Raw genomic sequence first — 20,028 nt, forward strand, 5'->3', positions numbered from 1 at the left:
AGATTTGTGGACATCACTGAAATCAAGAGCTATCCTGAGGGGTGACTGTATCATACAGACCATTCCTGATCTTTAATTGTCAGTGTTTTACGCCACTTATGGTTTTACATGTTTTTGCAATTGGTGTGATGATATTTTAGCTTGTTCTACCTCTACTTCTCCAGCACTTTAGATTCACAGCATCACTTCCCTGGTGTTGGCTTTGTGACCTGTAAAGAAGTTAAAATACAGTAGTGATCTCAGTCCTCATGGGCACCTGGGTGCCCGGGCACATGAGAGTAGAGCTGCTCTGACCCTACAGAGTGAGGAATATACATGCTCAGGCACCCCGCCCGCGTTATCTCATGCTGGGCAGAGGATCATGGTGAGCCCTTGAAGTTTTTGGATGAACCATACTTCTGCTGACTGCTGTGTGCTGGGAATAGTTTTTCTGCTACTTGGAAGAGCTTAATTTGGGGAAGCATCTGTACTACCTCTTTTCCTATTCCCTGCAGAAGAGAGTGGGAACATTGCAGTGAAGTATTGGTGTGCATTAACGAGCATGTGGTTTCTGAGGTCTTCATCAGTTCACATAACCCAGCCTTTCAAAGAATTTTACATTTTTTTCTGCAGTTGTCAGTTTAGTTTAAACATATTTTGAGACTTATGTTCTGTGACAGTCAGTTGAAAATTGGCTTAGAGCCTCCAGCTTTTAGACTGTCTAGTAATCACCGTTCTCGTACATAATTTATGTATTCATGTCTTCTGAAAGCAGAAGTTAAATTGAAGTAAGCATTTTTCCTTACTTGCAACATCTCTAATCAAACCTAACCTTCTTTTAGCCCATTTCCCCTATGATGTATATAAAAAAAGCACTTGACTTCATTGCGTGTTGTCACTTGGGAGTGGCATTCCAGGCGAAACCTTTCACCCAGTGCTGATCAAAGGGTCCTCCAAGGAGAGGTCTGAAGGGACACTCTAAATATTTTCTGTCATAGCATGAGTGTATTAAATAAAGGGTCAAGGCTGATCTAGTCCTAGAAATTGTCAGAATTGTCTTTAACATTAAGGATTTCTATCCATAAATGGTCTACTTAAAAGGTAGCTGTAAAGCACAAATGAAACTAATAAATACTCAACAGACATTCCTGTAAAGAAAAAAATAGTGACCACCACTGGATGCCAAGCAGATGTTTGGCTTTGAAAAGACTTGCAAAGTGTTAATGAATGTCAACCCTATACTGGCTTCCAAGAAAATCTTCCAAGAAAATAGATGTGGGAAATATTGAGAGAATATTTCTTTCATACTTATGCGGCTAAAAGAGGACACACTGGATACATTTTATAGCTTCATAAAATACCCATGTTTTGCTTTCACATCATGTCTGCCCAGCCCTATTCATCTCATTTGTTACTCTGCATCTACTAAAGTGTGTGTTTGTGTGTGTGTGTGTGTGTTTGTATAAAATGGCATAGTATTCAGTCCTAATGGGATATGTGCATGTGGGTGTAAATATATATATATTTATAACTTTATATTTATATCTAATATTACTATATACAAATTAATATGTTATTATAAATATTAATATGTAAATTTAAATGTATTTGTAAATTTATATATAGAATGGCCTAGTATTCAGTCCTGATGGGATCCACCAGGGAAGTCCATGTTTGATAGTAAAAGATTAAAAACATCCAAGAAGTCTGAATGCTACAGAATTCCACTGTAGTTTAACACTATGGTTTTAGATGTGACTCCTTTTAGGTAAACCACCCTCGCCAACACCCACATTCTACCCAAACCAGAACTGCAAAGCGATTATCGTTCTGACACCTTTAACCTGGAAAGCACATAGCTCATCCACTCCTGTGTCAAGACCCTGAACATGACCAGCCCTTTAGTTATCATACATCCTTGATTTTCATCACCATATCTCTAATTATTTCTTATTTGTTTTATTCTTCTGTGTTGTTTTTTTGCCATCTTCAAGTAAACACAAACATCTTTCACAGCTGCTTTCAGATTCTGAATGATTCTTTTCATTTCATTAATTTGAAGTACCATGCTCTGTACTTTATACTAAAGGCCTCCCTAAATCAGTTAATCAGCATTTGAATATATTGTTCAGTCATATTAAGTCTCCAAGTGGCTGACTTACAGTTCTGATTTGCTGAGGACATGACACACAGGAGCTGTGGCATTTTCCTGTCCAGCCCAACTACTGACCCTATTATATAGCAACATGGAGCAGAGTTTCATGATGGCTTCCATTGAGTCCATTTTTTAGAATAAACCTGTCTGCACCTCCTGTGCAGGCCAAGTTAAAGAAAGACTTGGCATTTGGAACCACACTGGAGGCAGTGAGTCAAGATCAGCTAGGGTATGCAGGAAAGAGAATGGAGAAAGCATCCTTGGGGAAGCACTTTACCACAGGGGCTGGTAGACAAGAGGTCATGTTCAGTAACTTTAGCACTGAGCCATGAAAAGGAAGCTGATCCCAAGGGCTGTTGTCCAACAGATTAAGTACAGAAGAGGTGGGGTTTTTTGTTGTTATTTTTTTTTTTACAAAGGGCCAGATAGTCTCCAAATTCCCTTAGGCCTTGACAGTTTCTGCAGTTCTGCTGCCCTAGATGGCAAGCAGCTCTAGATGATATGTAATTGCACAAATGTGACCATGCTCTAATAAGACTTAAGGCATGAAAACTGCCTGCTGCCTGCGTTTAGCCCTGGGCCGTGATTTGCGTACCTTTGTGTGGCATCTGTGCTTTGTGAATAAACACAGAGGGAGCTGGTTGTCACTGATCTTTCCTGGCTGCTCTTCCGGTCTCTCCCTGGAGTGAGATTTCCACACTGTTCCTTTTCTTTTCTCTAAAGCTAAAATATTTCCCATCTCTTCTTACCTGATTTGTGTCGCTTTGTCTGAGATTCCTCAACAAACAAACAAACAAACAAAAATGGAAATTCTTTCTGTGGTGCAACAATACTATCTGTTAGCCCCATTAAACTTCCCTGTGCCTTTAAATCTAAAGAAAACCTGTAAAATATGAGTATTTCCAAAGTCAGTGTGCTTTAAAATGAAGTGTCAGTAGTTACCTGTCACAGCAGGAGAGAAATGAGGAATGTAAGGCCATCACAAACTCTGTGACTGCACAGTGACATCTTTTTTGTAGAGGAAAGTACCAGCAGGGTATCAGACAGAAGGATATGTAAACTAACCATCACAACCCCCAGCCACCAAACCAGGAATCATCCCAGAGCCCTAAACCACAGCAACTTCTTTTGTGCTTTTTGTGTAGTTTTAACGTTTGATTGTCTCAAATCTCATTCTCTTCCTCCGTCCTAGAGAAACATTCTCAAGTATGTAATGCCTGCACATTCATGTATCTGTGAGAAAAATGTGTTATATTTGTGTTGCATTGAAGAATAAGAATGTATTTATGATATTCCAGTATCGATTTGTCCATTTCCTTTTTCTACATATTTTTGAGGTGCATCCATACAATATATGAAACATATTTTCTTCTGGCCATTGCTGACTGACATGAATAAATAGTTATATACATATATATATATATATATATATAAATAATTTAAATATCTCTTTCCATTGTGGCCTCCAAATCTGTGCTAGGAAGGAAAGTGTGACAGTGAATGTTCTCTCTGTGCAGCCATGTAAGGATCTTCTAGGAAATAGAGGGAGGAATGAGAAAACTTGGCAGTGGGGTCTTTGTACATTTAATTTCAGTTAGAACTCTCAAGTTGCTCCGAAACAGTGACAGTGATGTTCACTCCCAGAGCTGAGCACAAGGGTTACTTTTTCCGCACCAGCCCTTAGCATTCCTGAGTTAATGACCTGGCCAGTTTCGTATTGGTAAATGGCACCTTGTTGTTTTGATTTTCATGTTTCTGATTACTAAGAAGCTTCAGTTTCTGTTCATTAGAGTACTTTTGATTTCTGCTTTTGAAATTTCTTCATTTATTCATTTACGTATTCACTCATTCAGCAGATTTTTTTTTCAAGCACCCACTATATGTGGGGTAACTTCACAAATGCTAGAAACGAACGGTAAACAATAGGTAAACATGGTGTCTACTTTCATGATGTAGCTAGACAAATATTCCAAAAGCATTAATTGCTCTATGTTTGTGTGTGAATGTTAACAACTGAATGGGTCAGATCCGCCTGTGCGGATCATTCTTGCTTCTGAACACTCTCTTGGGTTTCCAAAATTCTTCTACTTTCATAGAAAGACTCTGGATATTGATTTTGTGTTGATTATGGATCAGACAGATATCTTCTGGGTTGCCTGATTAATAAGCTTGATGAGTTCTTCCTTATCCAGAAATCATTGTCTTCAGTATAGCTAAACTCTACTCATAGATTTAAAGGTGGTTAGCACCTGTGGGTAATGAGGACATCCTTTGTAAAAGGAGTATATTTTCTTCTGTTAATTCTATAGTTTTCCTTGTGACTTTTTATCCTTGTGGAATTGATTTTGAAGTATATAAAGGAGGAGGAGTCTGTCATTATGCTTGCTGCACATTGAGTGAATTCTTCCATTTCCACTTCCTGAACAAGCCACTCCTTCCCCTCTGATTGAAATGCCACACGTGATTGCCCTCCAGTGAGGGGAGCCAGATTTGCCAGAGCTGTGGCTCTGCCTCTTAGGAGCTGAATGACAGGTTGCTTCACCTCTCTGACTTTAGTAGCTTCTGGATTTTTTTAAGATTTATTTATTTATTGGAAAGGTGGATTGATAGGAGGAGATACGGGAGACCTAGAAGAGCTCCTGGCTCCTGGCTTCGGATCAGCTCAGCACTAGCCATTGTAGTAACTTGGAGAGTGAATCATCAGACAGAAGCTCTTCCTCTCTATCTTTCCTCCTCTCTGTATATCTGACTTTCCAATAAAAATGCATAGATCTTTAAAAAAAAAAAGATGCAAGTGCTGATTCACTTGATGTGATCTTTGTTCATTGCAAGCATGCTGTATGCCATTAGTATGCATAATTAAAATAATTGTTAAATAGTAGGTGCAAAAGGAGGGTCCTTTGATCTACTGTCTCCTTGTTTTCATCCGTAGAAATTTTGTTACATGGTAAAGGATCAGTAGACACTGAGTTCAGCACTGGATGGATGAATAGTACCTAATGGCCTGCCTTGGCCCTGCTTGCTTTTTCAGGTTCAGTTCCAGCTTGATGACCTCCTTAAGCAATTCCACCAGGGTGTCCCTAACCTCTGTGCCTCTTGATGCCTAGAACAGACATGATGTTTATGTTTAGACCACGTTCCCTCATCTCCCAAACTGGAAATCTCTGTGTGGTCGTAAAACCACCCATGGGCCTCTCACCCTCTGCTGTGTCTGCTTTACATGGATCCTAGGTCAGCTCCACCTACACAGGCAACCCAAGTTAATATTTTTTAAAGCATGACTTGCAGTCTTTTTCCCCCCTTTGGTCTCGAATGCCTGTAATATCTGTTGCTTAAAACTAGCTTAATAGTAAAACTATCTTATCATGACATGCGGATAACTTCTACATCCTGAAGAAGAAATAAATGTTTCCTTCTTCATGAATGATTTTTTGACTTGTCTTTACTGCCCATGGGAGAAAGTCTAGAGAATTTCAACTCCTTCACATAACTCCCTTTATATTCTAGGAACAGAGCAGATTAAACAGATTTGCTGCCTAAAAGTGAACAGTTAAAAATGAAGAAGAGTTGTGATGTTAGTATCATGGGACAATGAAATGAATTTTTCTTTCTTATAGAAGTGCCATTTACTCAGTTGCACCACCATTTTTTAAAAATACTTATTTCTTTTTATGAGTTAGGTAAATTTACACGAAGAAGGCGGGACAGAGAGAGCTCTTCCATTGCTGGTTCACTCCCCAAATGGCTACAAGGCCAGAGCTGAGCCGATCTAAGCCAGGAGCCAGGAGCCAGGAGCCTCTTCTGGATCACCCAGGTAGGTGCAGGGTCCCAAGGCTTTGGGTAATCTTCCATTGCTTTCCCAGGCCACAAGCAGGAAGTTTGTTGGGAAGTGAAGCAACCAGAACAGAATCTGGTTCACATAGGGGATACTGGTACTTATAGGTGAAAGATTAGCCATTTGAGCCATCACACCAGCCCCTTACCACCATTTTTGTATCTGTTGTGTGCTAGGTACAGTGCTAGGTTCAATGTAACTAGATGACTTTTTAACAAGAAAATGAAGGCCCAGCGCAGTAGCCTAGTAGCTTAAGTTCTTGCCTTACATGTACCAGCATCCTTTATGGGCACTGGTTTGTGTCCTAGCTACTCCACTTCCCATCCAGCTCCCTGCTTGTGGCCTGCAAAAGCAGTAGAGGATGACCCAAAGTCTTGGGGCTCTGCATCCATGTGGGAGATGACCCCCCCCCCAAAAAATCTCCTGGCTCCTGGCTTCAGATCAACTCAGCTCTGGCCATTGTGGCCACTTGGGGAATAAACCAACAGATGGAAGATCTTTCTGTCTCTCCTTCTTTCTGTAAAATCTGACTCTCTAATAAAAAGAAATCTTTAAAAAATGAAAAACAAATGACAGCAAAGCAGATAGACTAAGTTCATGATGTTGTATAAACTATAGTAAGAATTTCTCCTACAATTTTCCTTTTAGTGCCTTTTCTAAGGTATCTTGGACAGTTAGTAATTATGAGTATCTATGCACACGTTTAAGTAATCAAGTTCACACTACCTGTATGAACAGTCTTTGTTTTAAATATTATCTGAACCATTGAAATTGAAAGCAGTAGCAGTTTACCTATAACCATTTATTACCTATAAATCCACAAAAGAGAACTTTTGTATCTCAACTGCATTGCAGAAAGAAAATCTGTTTTAGAGTTGTTTTCTTTTTCTATCCTGGGGAAAGACCGCCTGTATTGGACCAGCCTTTCTGTAGCCTGAGACCCCATATTGTAAGGTCTCTTTGATGCCTGCGACTGCATAGGGTATCCACAGTTGTTGGTTTTGGAGGCGAGGAGAGCACTCACTCATCAGTTATTTGAATAGCACAATTCTCTGACCTAGAAGAAGTGGTTGAATGTTTCATTGTGTACCATATGTTAAGGGTCGTTTTTGGGAGGGGATTTCTTATGTAAGCTGCTGTTTTCATTCCAGTAGTAAATCCGTGATGAGTTTCTAGGAGAGCCTTAAGATTGAGGTAATTTTGGTACATGTAACATGACTTTTGCTGTGTTTTAATTTCTGCTCAATTTAAAACTGTTCATATGATCCTCAACATTTAGTGAAGATTCAAAAAAGAGCTCCTAAGTTCAGTGTTTTTCTCTTTCTGTAATTGCTTTGTTAGTCAACAGAATATGACACAAGGGGGAATAGACTTACATTCACATGAGAAATCTTAGGAAGTTTATTACAAAAGAAAGTACAGCAGATCCACTCCACTAATAATCCTGGCCTTTAAATACACTGTGAGCGGACCACAAGCTTAGGAAATACCACAGCTTGGTTACTATATAAAGACTCAGGATAATTAAGAAACACCGTATTCCTCCATGTTCTTAAGTTTTTTCTAGGTTTACCTTCTAAAGCCAATTTTATGGCAACTTTAAACTTTACTCTTTAAGCCTTTGAGAAAATATTATATTATTGGTATAACAATAATATATATTAGAATATTTTTAAGATGTGAACCTCAAAAAATCTGGTAGAAGAAATTATTGTACCCCATTTGACTACCTATAAAAAACTCTTTATTGTTTTTATGTCTGCACATATGCATTTACATATAATATTTATCCATATTCCATTCAGAAAGGCAACTCATTTAGTTAATCCCATTAAAACAGTGCAAAGCAAATTCATGGATGATGGACCACCTATATGCTCCTGAACGTAATGGTGAAAAAAGTTTCCAGCATCCTGAGCTAGTGTTCATAGAGCAGTGAGAGTTACTACATAGTGAATAAGAAAAATAATGAGTACCATGTGCAAAGACTAGAGCCAAAATAATATCTGAAACATATATTGCACTCAGTGTACTTCTAGGTTGCATCACAAACGGCCACCCTCTGTTTGTGGAGCCACAGGGAAGAAAACCAGACCTGTAGTCATTCTTCATAGATTCTCTTCTCCCAAAGAAGAAAAGGCAACAGAGGAAGAGAGAGAGGAAAAACAAAACAAAACAAGACAGAAAACTTTGGATAATTTAAATCTTGGTGCAAATCCACAAGTGAGGGAACAAAACAACACTTTATGGTGTTTGGATCACTATACAGATTATACATTGATACAGCTGTAGTTATTCACAGCTGTGGATGTGTGTTTTTTGGTGGATATTAGAATGAGTTAACTCGATGTGTGGTAAGGTTGTTGTAGGCTGTTGTGGAAATTGTACAAGTATGCAAAAGTTAACAGTAGACAGACTTTGCTAGAGAAGGAGTGCCCTTTTAAGAGGTAGAAATACAGCAGTAAAAAAAAGCAGCAGCATCTGGAGACTTTTGAATGTGAATCTAAGGATTATAATATAGGATTTTTTGTGTACCCAGCAGTGAGGTTGTCAAAGCCAAGTCAAATTCCTCCTTTTCAAGGAAGCCTCTTGCAGTCCATGTTGACTTTTTCATCTTTGGAAATTCAGTATTAGCGATCGTTATCAAAAGATTCTTGTAGTAGGGAACAGCTGCTGAAATGAATGCTATAAAAATAGTGTAAGACCTTTGTAGCTAAGTTCAGCTTGACTCACCTGAATCTCCTTAGGCACTTCTGCCATGTGTCCCGGAGCAATGTCCAGAGCCTGGACATTCCTCCTTCTGCACTTGCTCATCTGTTTCTATGAATTGACTTGGTACTTTCCAAGTGATGCTCATTCCCTAAGATACCTATTCCTGTTGTAATAATTAATCATTATAACTAAATATCTTGTAAGTCATTGAAATAATAACCTAGCAAAAGTTGTTAGGAAAACCAGGTATAATATCCTAGAAAGAATTATTGAGTTGCTAAAAAAAAATGCTGCCAGATTTGGAGTACAGTAGCTATAGCCATGTGCTATTTAACAACAGGGATGCATGCTGAGAAATTAATCTTAAGGCAATCTCATTGTCAGGCAAGCATCATGGAGTCTACCTGTGCAAACCCAGACAGTGTAGGTGAATTATACAGCATGACAATCAAGGCGCTTGAAAACAGGAGCTGTATGGGGGTGCCACCAGAATAATACAACATGCTGTTTTATAAGTAAAAAATTTTTAACAATTACTAATTTATTTGAAAAGCAGGGTGAGAGAGAGAGAGAGAGAGAAACAGAGAGATCTTACATCCCCAGTATACTCCCCTAGTTGGCTGCAATAGCTAGAGCAGGGGCAGATGGAAGCCAGAAACCAGAAGCTTCTTTTGGGTCTTCCACGTGGGTGCAAAGTTCCAAGTACTTGGACCGGCCTCTACTGCTTTCCCAGATGCATTAGCAGAGAGCTAGATTGGATGTGGAACAGCTAGGACTCAAACTCAAACCAGCGCCCGTATGGAGCCACAACAATGGCTCCGGTAAACTTTTTTTAAATAGAAGGAACACAGTCTAAAATCACAATAAAACCTGTAACCTAAGCCAATAATTAAGTCATGTATTATTGTTTGTAACTATTACTTACTACACCTGCGTGCACATGAGATACTTTTATGTGACCGACATTGCATAGGGTTATATAAGCCAGCATCGCAACAGACACTTGAGCAGTGCATCATACTACAACATTAAGATGGGCTACAGGAATTTCTCAGTTACAATATAATCCTTTTTTTAATTTGAATAATATTTTGATTTTACATAATTAACCAATGATAGATATTTGAACCCAGGAATACAAAATTAACACCAAGGCAGATATGTATAATCCTACTCCATAGTTTCGGTTCTCAGAAACCTCATGCATAATAGTGCTACTTTAATGTCATGGTGCACTGGGTGTGTTTTTTTTTTCTTTTAATTATTTATTATTTTACTTCATTAATTACATTGTATTATGTGACACAGTTACATAGGTACTTGGGTTCTCCCCACCCCTCCCCAAACCCTCCCACCATGGTGGATTCCTCCACCTTGTTGCATAACCACAGCTCAAGTTCAGTTGAGATTCCCCCATTGCAAGCGTATACCAAACATAGAGTCCAGCATCTTATTGTCCAGTCAAGTTCAACGGCTTCTTAGGTATACCCTCTCTGGTCTGAAGACAGAGCCAGCAGAGTATAGTTACAATATAATCTTGTGACACCACCATCATATATGTAGTCTGTCAGTAAACAAAACATCATTGTGCAATATCAAACTTGAAACAGAAGGAATCATTGCACTTTTGTCTCTTCTATTGAAACAGTCTTTGGAATGTTGGTCATGGTTGAGGATTCTAAAACAAAATATGCACAAACAGCATATGCAAAGTCAATTTTTTACATCTATCACACATTTATACTTTTAGATTTTGAGTTAGAATTGTAAGAATTTATTTTTCTGTTTATGAGTTCCCTCATGAATCTGACATTTTGAATAGTGGCAGATATTTGTATTTCAGTCTCATCATGTATTTAGGTTTCTTGTGTTTCTTGAATCTTTTTCCAAACCAGTCATCTAGTTTTAGCTTTGCAATGGAAGTACAGATCCTTGCTGGTAACAGTCACAGTGTACTTTTGGGACTCTGAGTCATCTCTTTTTTTATGGGTATTGCATACTCTTGTGTTTTGTAAAGTATATTTATTTGAGAGGGAGGGGGAGAGGGAAGGAAGGAGAAATGGAGAGAGAGAGAGGGAGAGAGCGAGAGAGAGAGAGAGAGAAACATCCTCTATCCTTTGATTCACTTCCCAAATTAATGCTGAACCATGCCAGAGCCAGTAGCCTGGAACTCCGTCTGTGGCTCCTGTAAGTATGATAGGGACTTAAGGACCTGAGCCTTCATCTCTACCCCTCAGGGTGCACGTTTGCATAAATGCTGCATCAGAAAGAGTTAGCCCAGACATCTGAGAAGCATTTGTTTTTAAGAGATTGTTGATTGGAAAATAGAGCAGGGAGCAGAGGAAAAATGGAGAAAGGGAAGGAAAGTGAGAGATCTTCTAATTTACCTTCCAAGTGCCTGCAGCAGCTGGGACTGGGCTAGGATGAAGCAAGGAGCCCAGAACACCCACGGAATTTAAATTTCCAAGTGTGGAAAATCACAATATCAAATAGGGAAAGGTGTGATTGCTTGTAATCACCGTGAAGAAGGAAAACAAAACGTAGTCCAGCTTTTCCTATGCTTCTTTAAATCATTGAGATTAGCTCACTATGCAGAGATTTCCCCTTTCCTACAGGTTCAGTTTAGGAATAAAATATCCCTGTTTCCTAGTTCCACTGGTGTGATTTCATCATGTATTTATACCGTTTGCCTGTTAAAGGAAATTTGATCAATGTTTTCCAGTGCTTCTTTTTTCATGCCCATTTCCCATTTGCCTTCTAGATCATTTCTTGGTGAGCTTTCGTCCTTGACGTTGACTAAATATCAGCTTTAGTCCATATTTAAAACATTGACCTAGAGCCAATGAAGGCACCAATTTATATTAGCCTGCTAAGGAAAGTTAAATAAAATGTAAAATTGAGATGAAAATTGCTTCGAAGAAAAATGGGGGCTAATACTGAAATAGCCCATTAAAAAGCCTGATATTCATTCCCTTGCTGGGCTCACAGTTGTATCCTTTTGTACTACTGCCAGATTCTGAAAGGAAATCCAAAGAAAAAATTAAAAATAATTCTTTCCTAGAGCAATCATTTATTGAGTGCCCCTTCTGGATCAGGCACTGAGAATATGAAGCCGAGAAGACTCATTCCCTATGCAGGCAAACTCACTGCCTCATGCAATGATTGTCAGCCTTGAACATGACTGGAGCCATTTTGAAGGCATTGAGGGCTCACTCCTAAAGACACATGTTTGTATAGAGTATTACTGCTGGAAACTTTTCCTCTAGAAATAATCAGGAGAACATTCAAAATTAATTCTTTTAGAGCAGCAATCTCCATTTATAAATAAAACAATAAATGACTTACCATATGTTTTAGTAGATATCTATTATATTTCTGTACCGTTTACCCTTGATAAAGGATGTGACTGAGATTTATGTTATCTGCTGACCTTGTGTGTATTGTTTCTTAACATTTAATTACTATGCAACTAGTATGCTGAACTAATACTTATTTTGTCTTCCTGGGTTTTCTTGTTTGTTTGTTGTTTGGTTTGGTTTGGTTTGGTTTTCTCGGATATCTATTTATTTCTTTGACAGAATGACTAGGAGAGGGAAGATATCTGCCTGTTCACTCCTCCAAAGGCCATACAGTAGAGGCTAGGCTAGGCTGAAGCCAGGAAGCCTAGAACTCCATGTGCATCTCCCACATGGGTGGCAAAGGTCTAGGCACTTGAACTGTGTTCTGCTTTCCCAGGTGCATTAGCAATAAACCAGAAGTGGAACAGTCAGAACTCAAACCATTGCACATATGGCATGCCTAGTGTCAGCTTTACCCAAGAGTAGCCGCCTGTCTTTCTATATGATATTCAGTATATAGTATGAGGAACATCTTAATTATGCAAGTGCCTTCTGTCTTTGAACTTTCTATAATTGTCTTCGGGATTCTCTTTCTTTCAACTTCCTTTCTTTTATTTACTAGAAAAACAAAGTTACAGAGAAAAAGAGAGGTCTTCCATCCCATTGCTCAGTCCCCAAATGGCTGCAAAGGCCAGAGCTAGATCAATCCAAAGCTAGAAACCAGGAGTTAGGAGCTTCTTCTGGATAGCCTATCCAGACATAGAGGCCCAAGGACCTTGGCCAGCCTCTGCTGCTTTCCCAGGCACATTAGCAGGGAGATAAATTCAAGGTAGAGCAGCTGGGAGTCTAACCATTGCTCATGCGGGATACCAGTGCCTTAGACAATGGTGCTACCTGCTGTATCACAGCACCAGCCACATGGGACTTCTTAAAAAACTTTCTTTTAAAGATTCGTAAATTTTTATTGGAAAGTCGGATGTACAGAGAGGAGGAGAGACAGAGAAGATCCACTCAATGATTTGCTCCCCAAATGGCCACAATGGCTGGAGCTGAACTGATCCAAAGCCAGGAGCCAGGAACCTCTTCTAGGTCTCCCACATGGGTGCAGCGTCCCAAGGCTTTGCGCCATCCTCAGATGCTTTCCCAGGCCATAAGCAGGAGCTGGGTGGGAAGCAAGACTGCTGGGATTGGAACCAGAGCCCATATGGGATCCCAGTGCATGCAAGGCAATGAGTTTAGCTGCTAGCCTAAAAACTTTTTAAAAGGTCAAGAACAGTTACTCTGAATTTAACACCTAATCTGATTTTAGTGTAGATTCTGGGGTTCTCTCTTCTGACCCATCTACATAAGCACTTGCTACATAAACACACCATTAGTCAGTGGGTTTGGAGGAAAGTAAAATCATAAATCATAGTGAGCTTCTTGGTCTGGTGTCTGAAAATGGAACAAGAGGTTATCCAGTTTTCTACTATTAATTTTAAGTTGCTTTTAAATGATAAGACAAGAAGACCAACTCAACAAAGCTAAAAGCTTTTATTTTACAGGTACTACTTAGACTTAGTTTTTGGACTGCCATTCAACAACCTAGGTGACTTTTTCAATCAGATGAAGAATCAGCAATCATGATACTGTTTAGGAAATAATGGAATTTCTGAACTCAAATGTTTGACATTCAGTGAAGCCTTGTATCTTTTAGCTGTCCATTAGATTTGATTCTGAGATGTGTGTGTGTGTGTGTGTGTGTGTGTGTGTGTGTGTGTGTGTGTGTGTGTGTTTCCCAATACCTTACAAGTAAGCAGCTACTTAACAGAGAGCTAAATATTTTGTAAACCTAGACTTTTCTGTCATGGTCATTTAGAGAACCATTCATTTGAATCTGTTCTGATTTAAGGGTTTCTCCTCTTCAAAAATCAGAAGTCGTGGATATGGTTAAAAAACAAGTCAAAGTCATAACACTTGCCATTGGTGATGGAGCAAATGACGTCAGCATGATACAGACAGCTCACGTCGGTGTGGGGATAAGTGGCAATGAAGGCCTGCAGGCAGCCAATTCTTCTGACTACTCTATTGCACAGGTAAAGTGTCGAAGTCTGCCAAGAGGCACCATTCCTCCCAGTCAGCTAACATGGAGGAGAAAAGCACTAACTTCTCCCCCTCTTCTTTTAGTTCAAGTACTTGAAAAATTTATTGATGGTTCATGGTGCCTGGAACTATAACCGAGTCTCGAAATGCATTTTGTACTGCTTCTACAAGAACATCGTCCTCTATATAATTGAGGTAATAGAAGGTTAAATGTGAAATCCTTGCTCCTTGCCAATGTGTATATCTCAAGAAGTTTTCTTTCTGAAGACGTTTTCTTGGTGTTTTAACTAATGCTTAATGTTTCATTTATCCAGTTAGCATTTTATGACTTGCTACTATATCAAAGAAAAAGTTTATGGGCCATGGAGAATAATGAATATTTAAAGTCTGGCTCAAACTGTTATGTTGCTTTGGTTAAGATACACTGAATTAGAATTTCTCATGAAATAATGTGTTCAGTTCTTGGAACAGTGAAAACTATACTGCACGTTTATGAAGCTCAAAATCTTACAAAGAATGTAATATGTTACTGAGGGCTAATAAAAACTCAGAAACTAGATTTGAGAAGAGAAGTAAAGAGAGTAATAAACGCCAACCTGGGGATTACGCTTCCAGCTCTAGGAGGAAGTGAAGGTGTGGGTCTAAAAGGAAACACACATAGGGTTACTGGGCCTGGAAATCTGGTCATTTTCCTGTGTTTCCAAGCAGAGGGCTTGGTTACATGACAAGTGGCCCCCTGCTATACGGGGCTGTTTCCGTTTTTAGTTTGGTCAGTGTTATGAGTTCAGATGAGACTGGTGTGTAATAATTTTAGAATACTCAATCCCTGCTCCTGGAGAGCAAAGGGCTTCTATCACCCTTTTTGTGGATCAAATACAGTGTACATTGCTTAGCAGAAATATGATCTGAGAAATTTGGTGTTAGGTGATTCCATCATAGTGCAAACATCATAAAGTGCAACATTTACATAAACTGAGATGGCTATAGTGTCACTGGGTGATAGAATCTTTGGGACCATCGTCATATGTGATACATCATTGATGGCACATGTCAACATAGCATCCTTTTAGAAATGAAAACCTGGGTCAGGGATATCACTTCTGAAAGTTCTGCAGCACCTACAGGCACCAGGCTTGGTCCAGCAACTGCAGAGGAAATCCAGTGCAGTTCCTGCCTTGCAGGAGCTTGCCAACAGAAATATGATACAAGACACACAGATCTTACAGATCTTTCAGAAACCACGGACATTAGCAGAAAGCAAAAAGGAACGCCCAAATTGATTTTAATTTGATGTTTTATGTACCGTAATATATTCAAAATACAATTTTAACATATAATCAGTATAAAAAATATTGGTGAGATATTTTACATTGATTTGGTACAAAGTGCTCAGAATCTGGTATGTATTTTATATCTTAGTACATTCCCATTCACACAAGTCAGATTTCAAGTGTTCAAGAGCCCACACAGCCCATGGCTACCATACAGGACACCCAGCACTGGTGGCTGGATAAATGAAGTGAATGGTCAGACAGGATGTGAAAAATAGTTACTTACCTTTCATTCTGTATTTGCTTACTGTGAGAAGCTCTGTTTGAGGTAGTGAGGTTCTGGGGTGATCAGTTTTGTGTTCCTACAGCCCTTCTGCAAAGCACAGCAGTGGGTTCTGCATGACTTGTCCACCCTCACTACTCTTCGGGACTCACCTGTGTCCTCATAAATCTGAGGATTCCCCATGCCAATATTTGTCTGTACTTTATCCTCTCTTTCTGTCAGAAAACACAAGACATAGCTATGTGCTATATAAAATAATTGCTCATACTTGATACCAACAAGCTAACAATATGACCAACCAAACAAAATACTAATTAGATTTTGCATCTACCTTTGCTGATGCATTAGCTGTAGACTGTTGTGTGTTTGAGTCAGTAATTTCTTGTGCCTCTTATCCCCTTGTTAAAATGAGTAAGCACAGCTCTCATGATAAATCAGGTTAGTAAACACAAGCTATATTTTGAAGTGTTATAAGTTTTTATGTATTGATCATTTAAAATCTATAATGAAAATACAACTCCTTAGGGAATATAACCAAATATTTGGAAACCTGCATAAATTATCCATGGACATGAATATTACACATTACTGCAAAATTTAGTATGGAATGGTCATGTTTGAAGGAAGATCTGTTTTCAAGGTTATTTATAAGCTCCAAAAACTATGCTTCATTTTAGATGTCAACTTTGAGTCTTTCCTAGGAAGTTTTCTTCAATTTCCCCTTTTTTCTGTATACCTGTTTTTCCTTTTTTAATCTTTTTTATTTATTATTATTATTATCATTTTATGATACAGTTAAAGAGGCTCCTGGGATTTCCCTTATCCCCTCCCCAACCTCCCCCCACCTAGTTCCCCTGTATCATCACTAAAGTATAGTTCTTCATACACAGTCATGTCCATCATTGCGGGCATGGACAATGGCAGAGAGTCCAGCATCCTATTATCAAGATATAGAAAACAGTTTCATTGTAAGTCCATGTTTGTCTGGAAGTAGAGATGCACATTACATTGTATCCTCACATCTGGATATGTTAGTCTTCATTTCACAGTTACTATACATCCCCTTAAATGAAAAGGCACTGTACAAAATCAACAATAGGAAGAAAAATAGAAATTTACAATGCCATGAAGTTAAATAACATGTTACTAAACATGACAGTCTCCATTACACAACTACTATACATCCCCTTAAATGAAAAGCCACAAAACAAAATCAACAATAGGAAGAAAAAAGAAATTCACAACACCATGAAGTTAAATAACGTGATACTGAATGACTGAAGTGTCACTGAAGAAATGAAAAAGCAAATCAAGAACCTTCTTGAAGAAGATGATGCTACTGTATGATCTGTGAGTCACTGAATAATGTAATCAGAAGTTGTTTTGAAGAGATGAAACTAACAAAAACAAAAAAAAATCAAAGTCCATGAGATATAGTTTCTACTGATTTTTGTTGGTGAAATGTGTCTCCTGTAGGCGAGAAATAGATGGATGTTGTTTTTAAACCAGTCTACTAATCCATGACGTTTGATTGAGCTTAAGCCATTTACATTCAGGGTTAATATATATGGGTGGTAATTTGGTCTTGTCATGTTAGGAATGGGTTGTTCATTGGTTTAGTCTTCTGTTGTCATTTTACTGGAATGTTCTTCCGATTTGCCTTTGGTTTTGTTGGGTGCTATTCCTCTTCTCGGTCAAGAGAACATCTTGAAGTATCATTTGTAGTGCAGGTTTGGAAGAGGCATATTCTTTTCACTTTTCTTTACTGTGGAAGAATTTCATTTCATTTTCAAAGACAAAAGAAAACTTTGCTGGATATGTATTCTGGGCCGACAATTTTTTTCTTTTAGAATCTGGAATATGTTGCTCCATTCTCTTCTTGCCTGTAGAGTTTCCTGTCAGAGGTCTCCTGTGAATTTAACTGGCATTCCTTTATATGTCAGTTGGTTTTTTTCACATGCACATTTAAGGATCTTCTGTTAAATTGAACAGAACTTGATTATTATGTGTCATGGTGAAGATCACTTTTGGTCAACCCTGTTGGGAATTCTGTGTCCCTCCTGAATGTTATTTCCCAATTCTTTCTCTAGATTAGGGAAATTTTCCCTTATTATTTCATTAAATATATTTGTAAAACCAATTTCTCTTTCTTCACCTTCTGGGACTCCCGTAACTCTTATATTGGGCCTCTTAATAGTGTCTTTCAATTCTTGAATACTTTTTATGGCCTGATCCAGCTCTGCTTCCGGCTTTTTGTTTGTTTCCCCCTGGTGACAGGAAATATCTTCTAATTCTGAAATTTTTTCTTCTGCTTCATTTATTCTATTTTGGAGACTCTCCACTGTACTTTTGATTTGCTCTACTGCGTTCTTAATTTCTGATGTATCAACCTTGGTTTGCTTTATTGCTATTTCCTGTTTAACATGTTCCTTAAATTCTTTGAACTCTTGTATGTACTTCTAATTTTTGATCAGAAGCTTTATAATGAGTTTGCTGAATTCTGTATGCCCCATTTTCTCGATGTCTTCCTTAGTTAACTCTGAGGTTGGCATAGGCTTTTGTTCCTTTGCAGGGGAGTCTTCTTTAATATTCATTGTGGCTCTGTCTCTTCTTTTGCTCATGGTCATTGTACTTCTGGTTATCAGATTTTTCTCCTTGGGGCAGGTTTCTAAGCTGTGTCATCCACAGGTCTATGGTTCAGTTTTATTTATTCTAGTTGGTACCCACCCAGCTGTTTGCTTGCAGCCAATTGTGCCACTCCACCCAGCGAGTTCCGGGTCTGGCTTCTTATGTTAGATTACCACCATGATCTCTCCACAGCCCCAGCTCCTGCCTCACCAGTCTCCACCTCCTGTGATCTCGTGCTGAGGTTGCACTGTTGTCTCTGCAACCTTTCTCCCACTTCGTTTGGAGCAGATCCCAGGATTAGGGAGACAACAGGTGTCCTATATAGCTCGGTTGTTGGTGGTGCTGATCTTGCCAGATCCTGTTGACCATTAGTTCTGGTGCCACACGCACCTATTTTGACCCGTACAATGCCATAGTTAGTATTATTTTCCTGTGTGAACAGTGCAATCCACTGAATTCAGTGAGTTATCGCAAGCTCAGCACATGCGCAGTTCACTGTTGTCCCCTGCAGTCCTAAAGCATTTGCCACAGTTTACAAAATGGCGCCTTATGTACCACTACTAGAGTTCTTGATCTGCTGGCCATCAGGTCTGAGGGCTACCCAGACCTGTCTTGGGTACAACCTGTAGAACATCACGTTTTTGCAGTTCACTGAGTCAGAAAAGAGTTTACTCCCAGCTTGACATATGCTCAGTCCTTTCCCTTGCCTTTGCCTGCTTACACAAAATGGTGCCGATTCGGCTCTAGGGGGCTGATTGGGCTGTGAAATGCACCCTGTTCTTGCACTGCCCATGTGGAATCTGCTGCTCTGTCTCTGCTCCTGGTCAAATCAAACGGACCAGCAGGACGGACAGTTCTTTGGGTTCACCTCCGAAGCTCCTGGTGAAAGTCCCTTCCCGCCTGGTTGCTGGTGCGGTTCTGGCTGCTGGTGGAGTTCCGATCGCCATTAGCTGAATGCCACAGGATTATCAGTCAGTGCAACACTACACCGCTGTGCCCGCTGCTTTCCTGTCTGTCAGTCTCCAGGTACCCCTCTGCTGTTGTTCTCCTATTTCCTGAAATGTGTCCTCTCTGCTTCATCCTGATTGAATGTTTCTCTGTCTGTTTAAACATGTCCTTACCCTTTTCCTCATCTTGATTCTCCCCGGTATACCTATTTTTCTAATGACATGTTCTTCTCATCCCAAATCACTGACATTCAAAGAAATGTTAACTCACACCATTTAATTGCATAAGCATTTGAAGATACTAGGAGTTTAAAGCCACTGTCAATAATAAATCTTTTAAAAGTATAAGTATATAAAATGAAATAATAGTGAACTTGCTACTTTTAAAACCTAGATTAATAAACAACAGACAATAAGGTGGGTAAAATTTATGTACCAATGGGTAAAATAAAATATATTAAACTCAAGTCAGAACTAAACCTGCTCATTCTGTCCCAGGTCCAGAGTTATGTGATCTGTGGTCATTTGGCTGTGAGTTTCAAGCCACTTCAAGAGGTAGTTAACACTGATCCAATCCTTTATATATCTTAAATAGGAAGTGAATCTTAAACATTCCTGTAAATCTCATTTTAATTTTCTTTTAGCACTCTATGGAAATGTATTTGCAATATAATTCAACTGTCTTGGAAACAAATTGACCTTTTAAATCAATTCCCAGATACCAGACTTTTGCCCGCCTAAACAAGTTCTGCAGATGTTAATGGCTCATGCCAATACTGTGAATGAATAGACAGAAAG

At 39.0% G+C, this 20,028-nt stretch overlaps 1 protein-coding gene across 3 annotated transcripts in view; it reads left to right on the forward strand.

Moving 5' to 3' along the window:
• Positions 1-20,028, forward strand: part of ATP8A1 (ATPase phospholipid transporting 8A1) — a 221,276-nt gene that overhangs the window by 149,960 nt on the left and 51,288 nt on the right. For all 3 annotated transcript variants that reach the window (XM_058670152.1, XM_058670150.1, XM_058670153.1), the window contains 2 exons: positions 13,911-14,094; positions 14,186-14,296. In XM_058670152.1, the coding sequence (XP_058526135.1) occupies positions 13,911-14,094; positions 14,186-14,296 (295 nt within the window). The remainder of the gene's footprint in view (positions 1-13,910; positions 14,095-14,185; positions 14,297-20,028) is intronic.

Source organism: Ochotona princeps, chromosome 11, assembly GCF_030435755.1.
Source record: "Ochotona princeps isolate mOchPri1 chromosome 11, mOchPri1.hap1, whole genome shotgun sequence".
NCBI lineage: Eukaryota > Metazoa > Chordata > Mammalia > Lagomorpha > Ochotonidae > Ochotona > Ochotona princeps.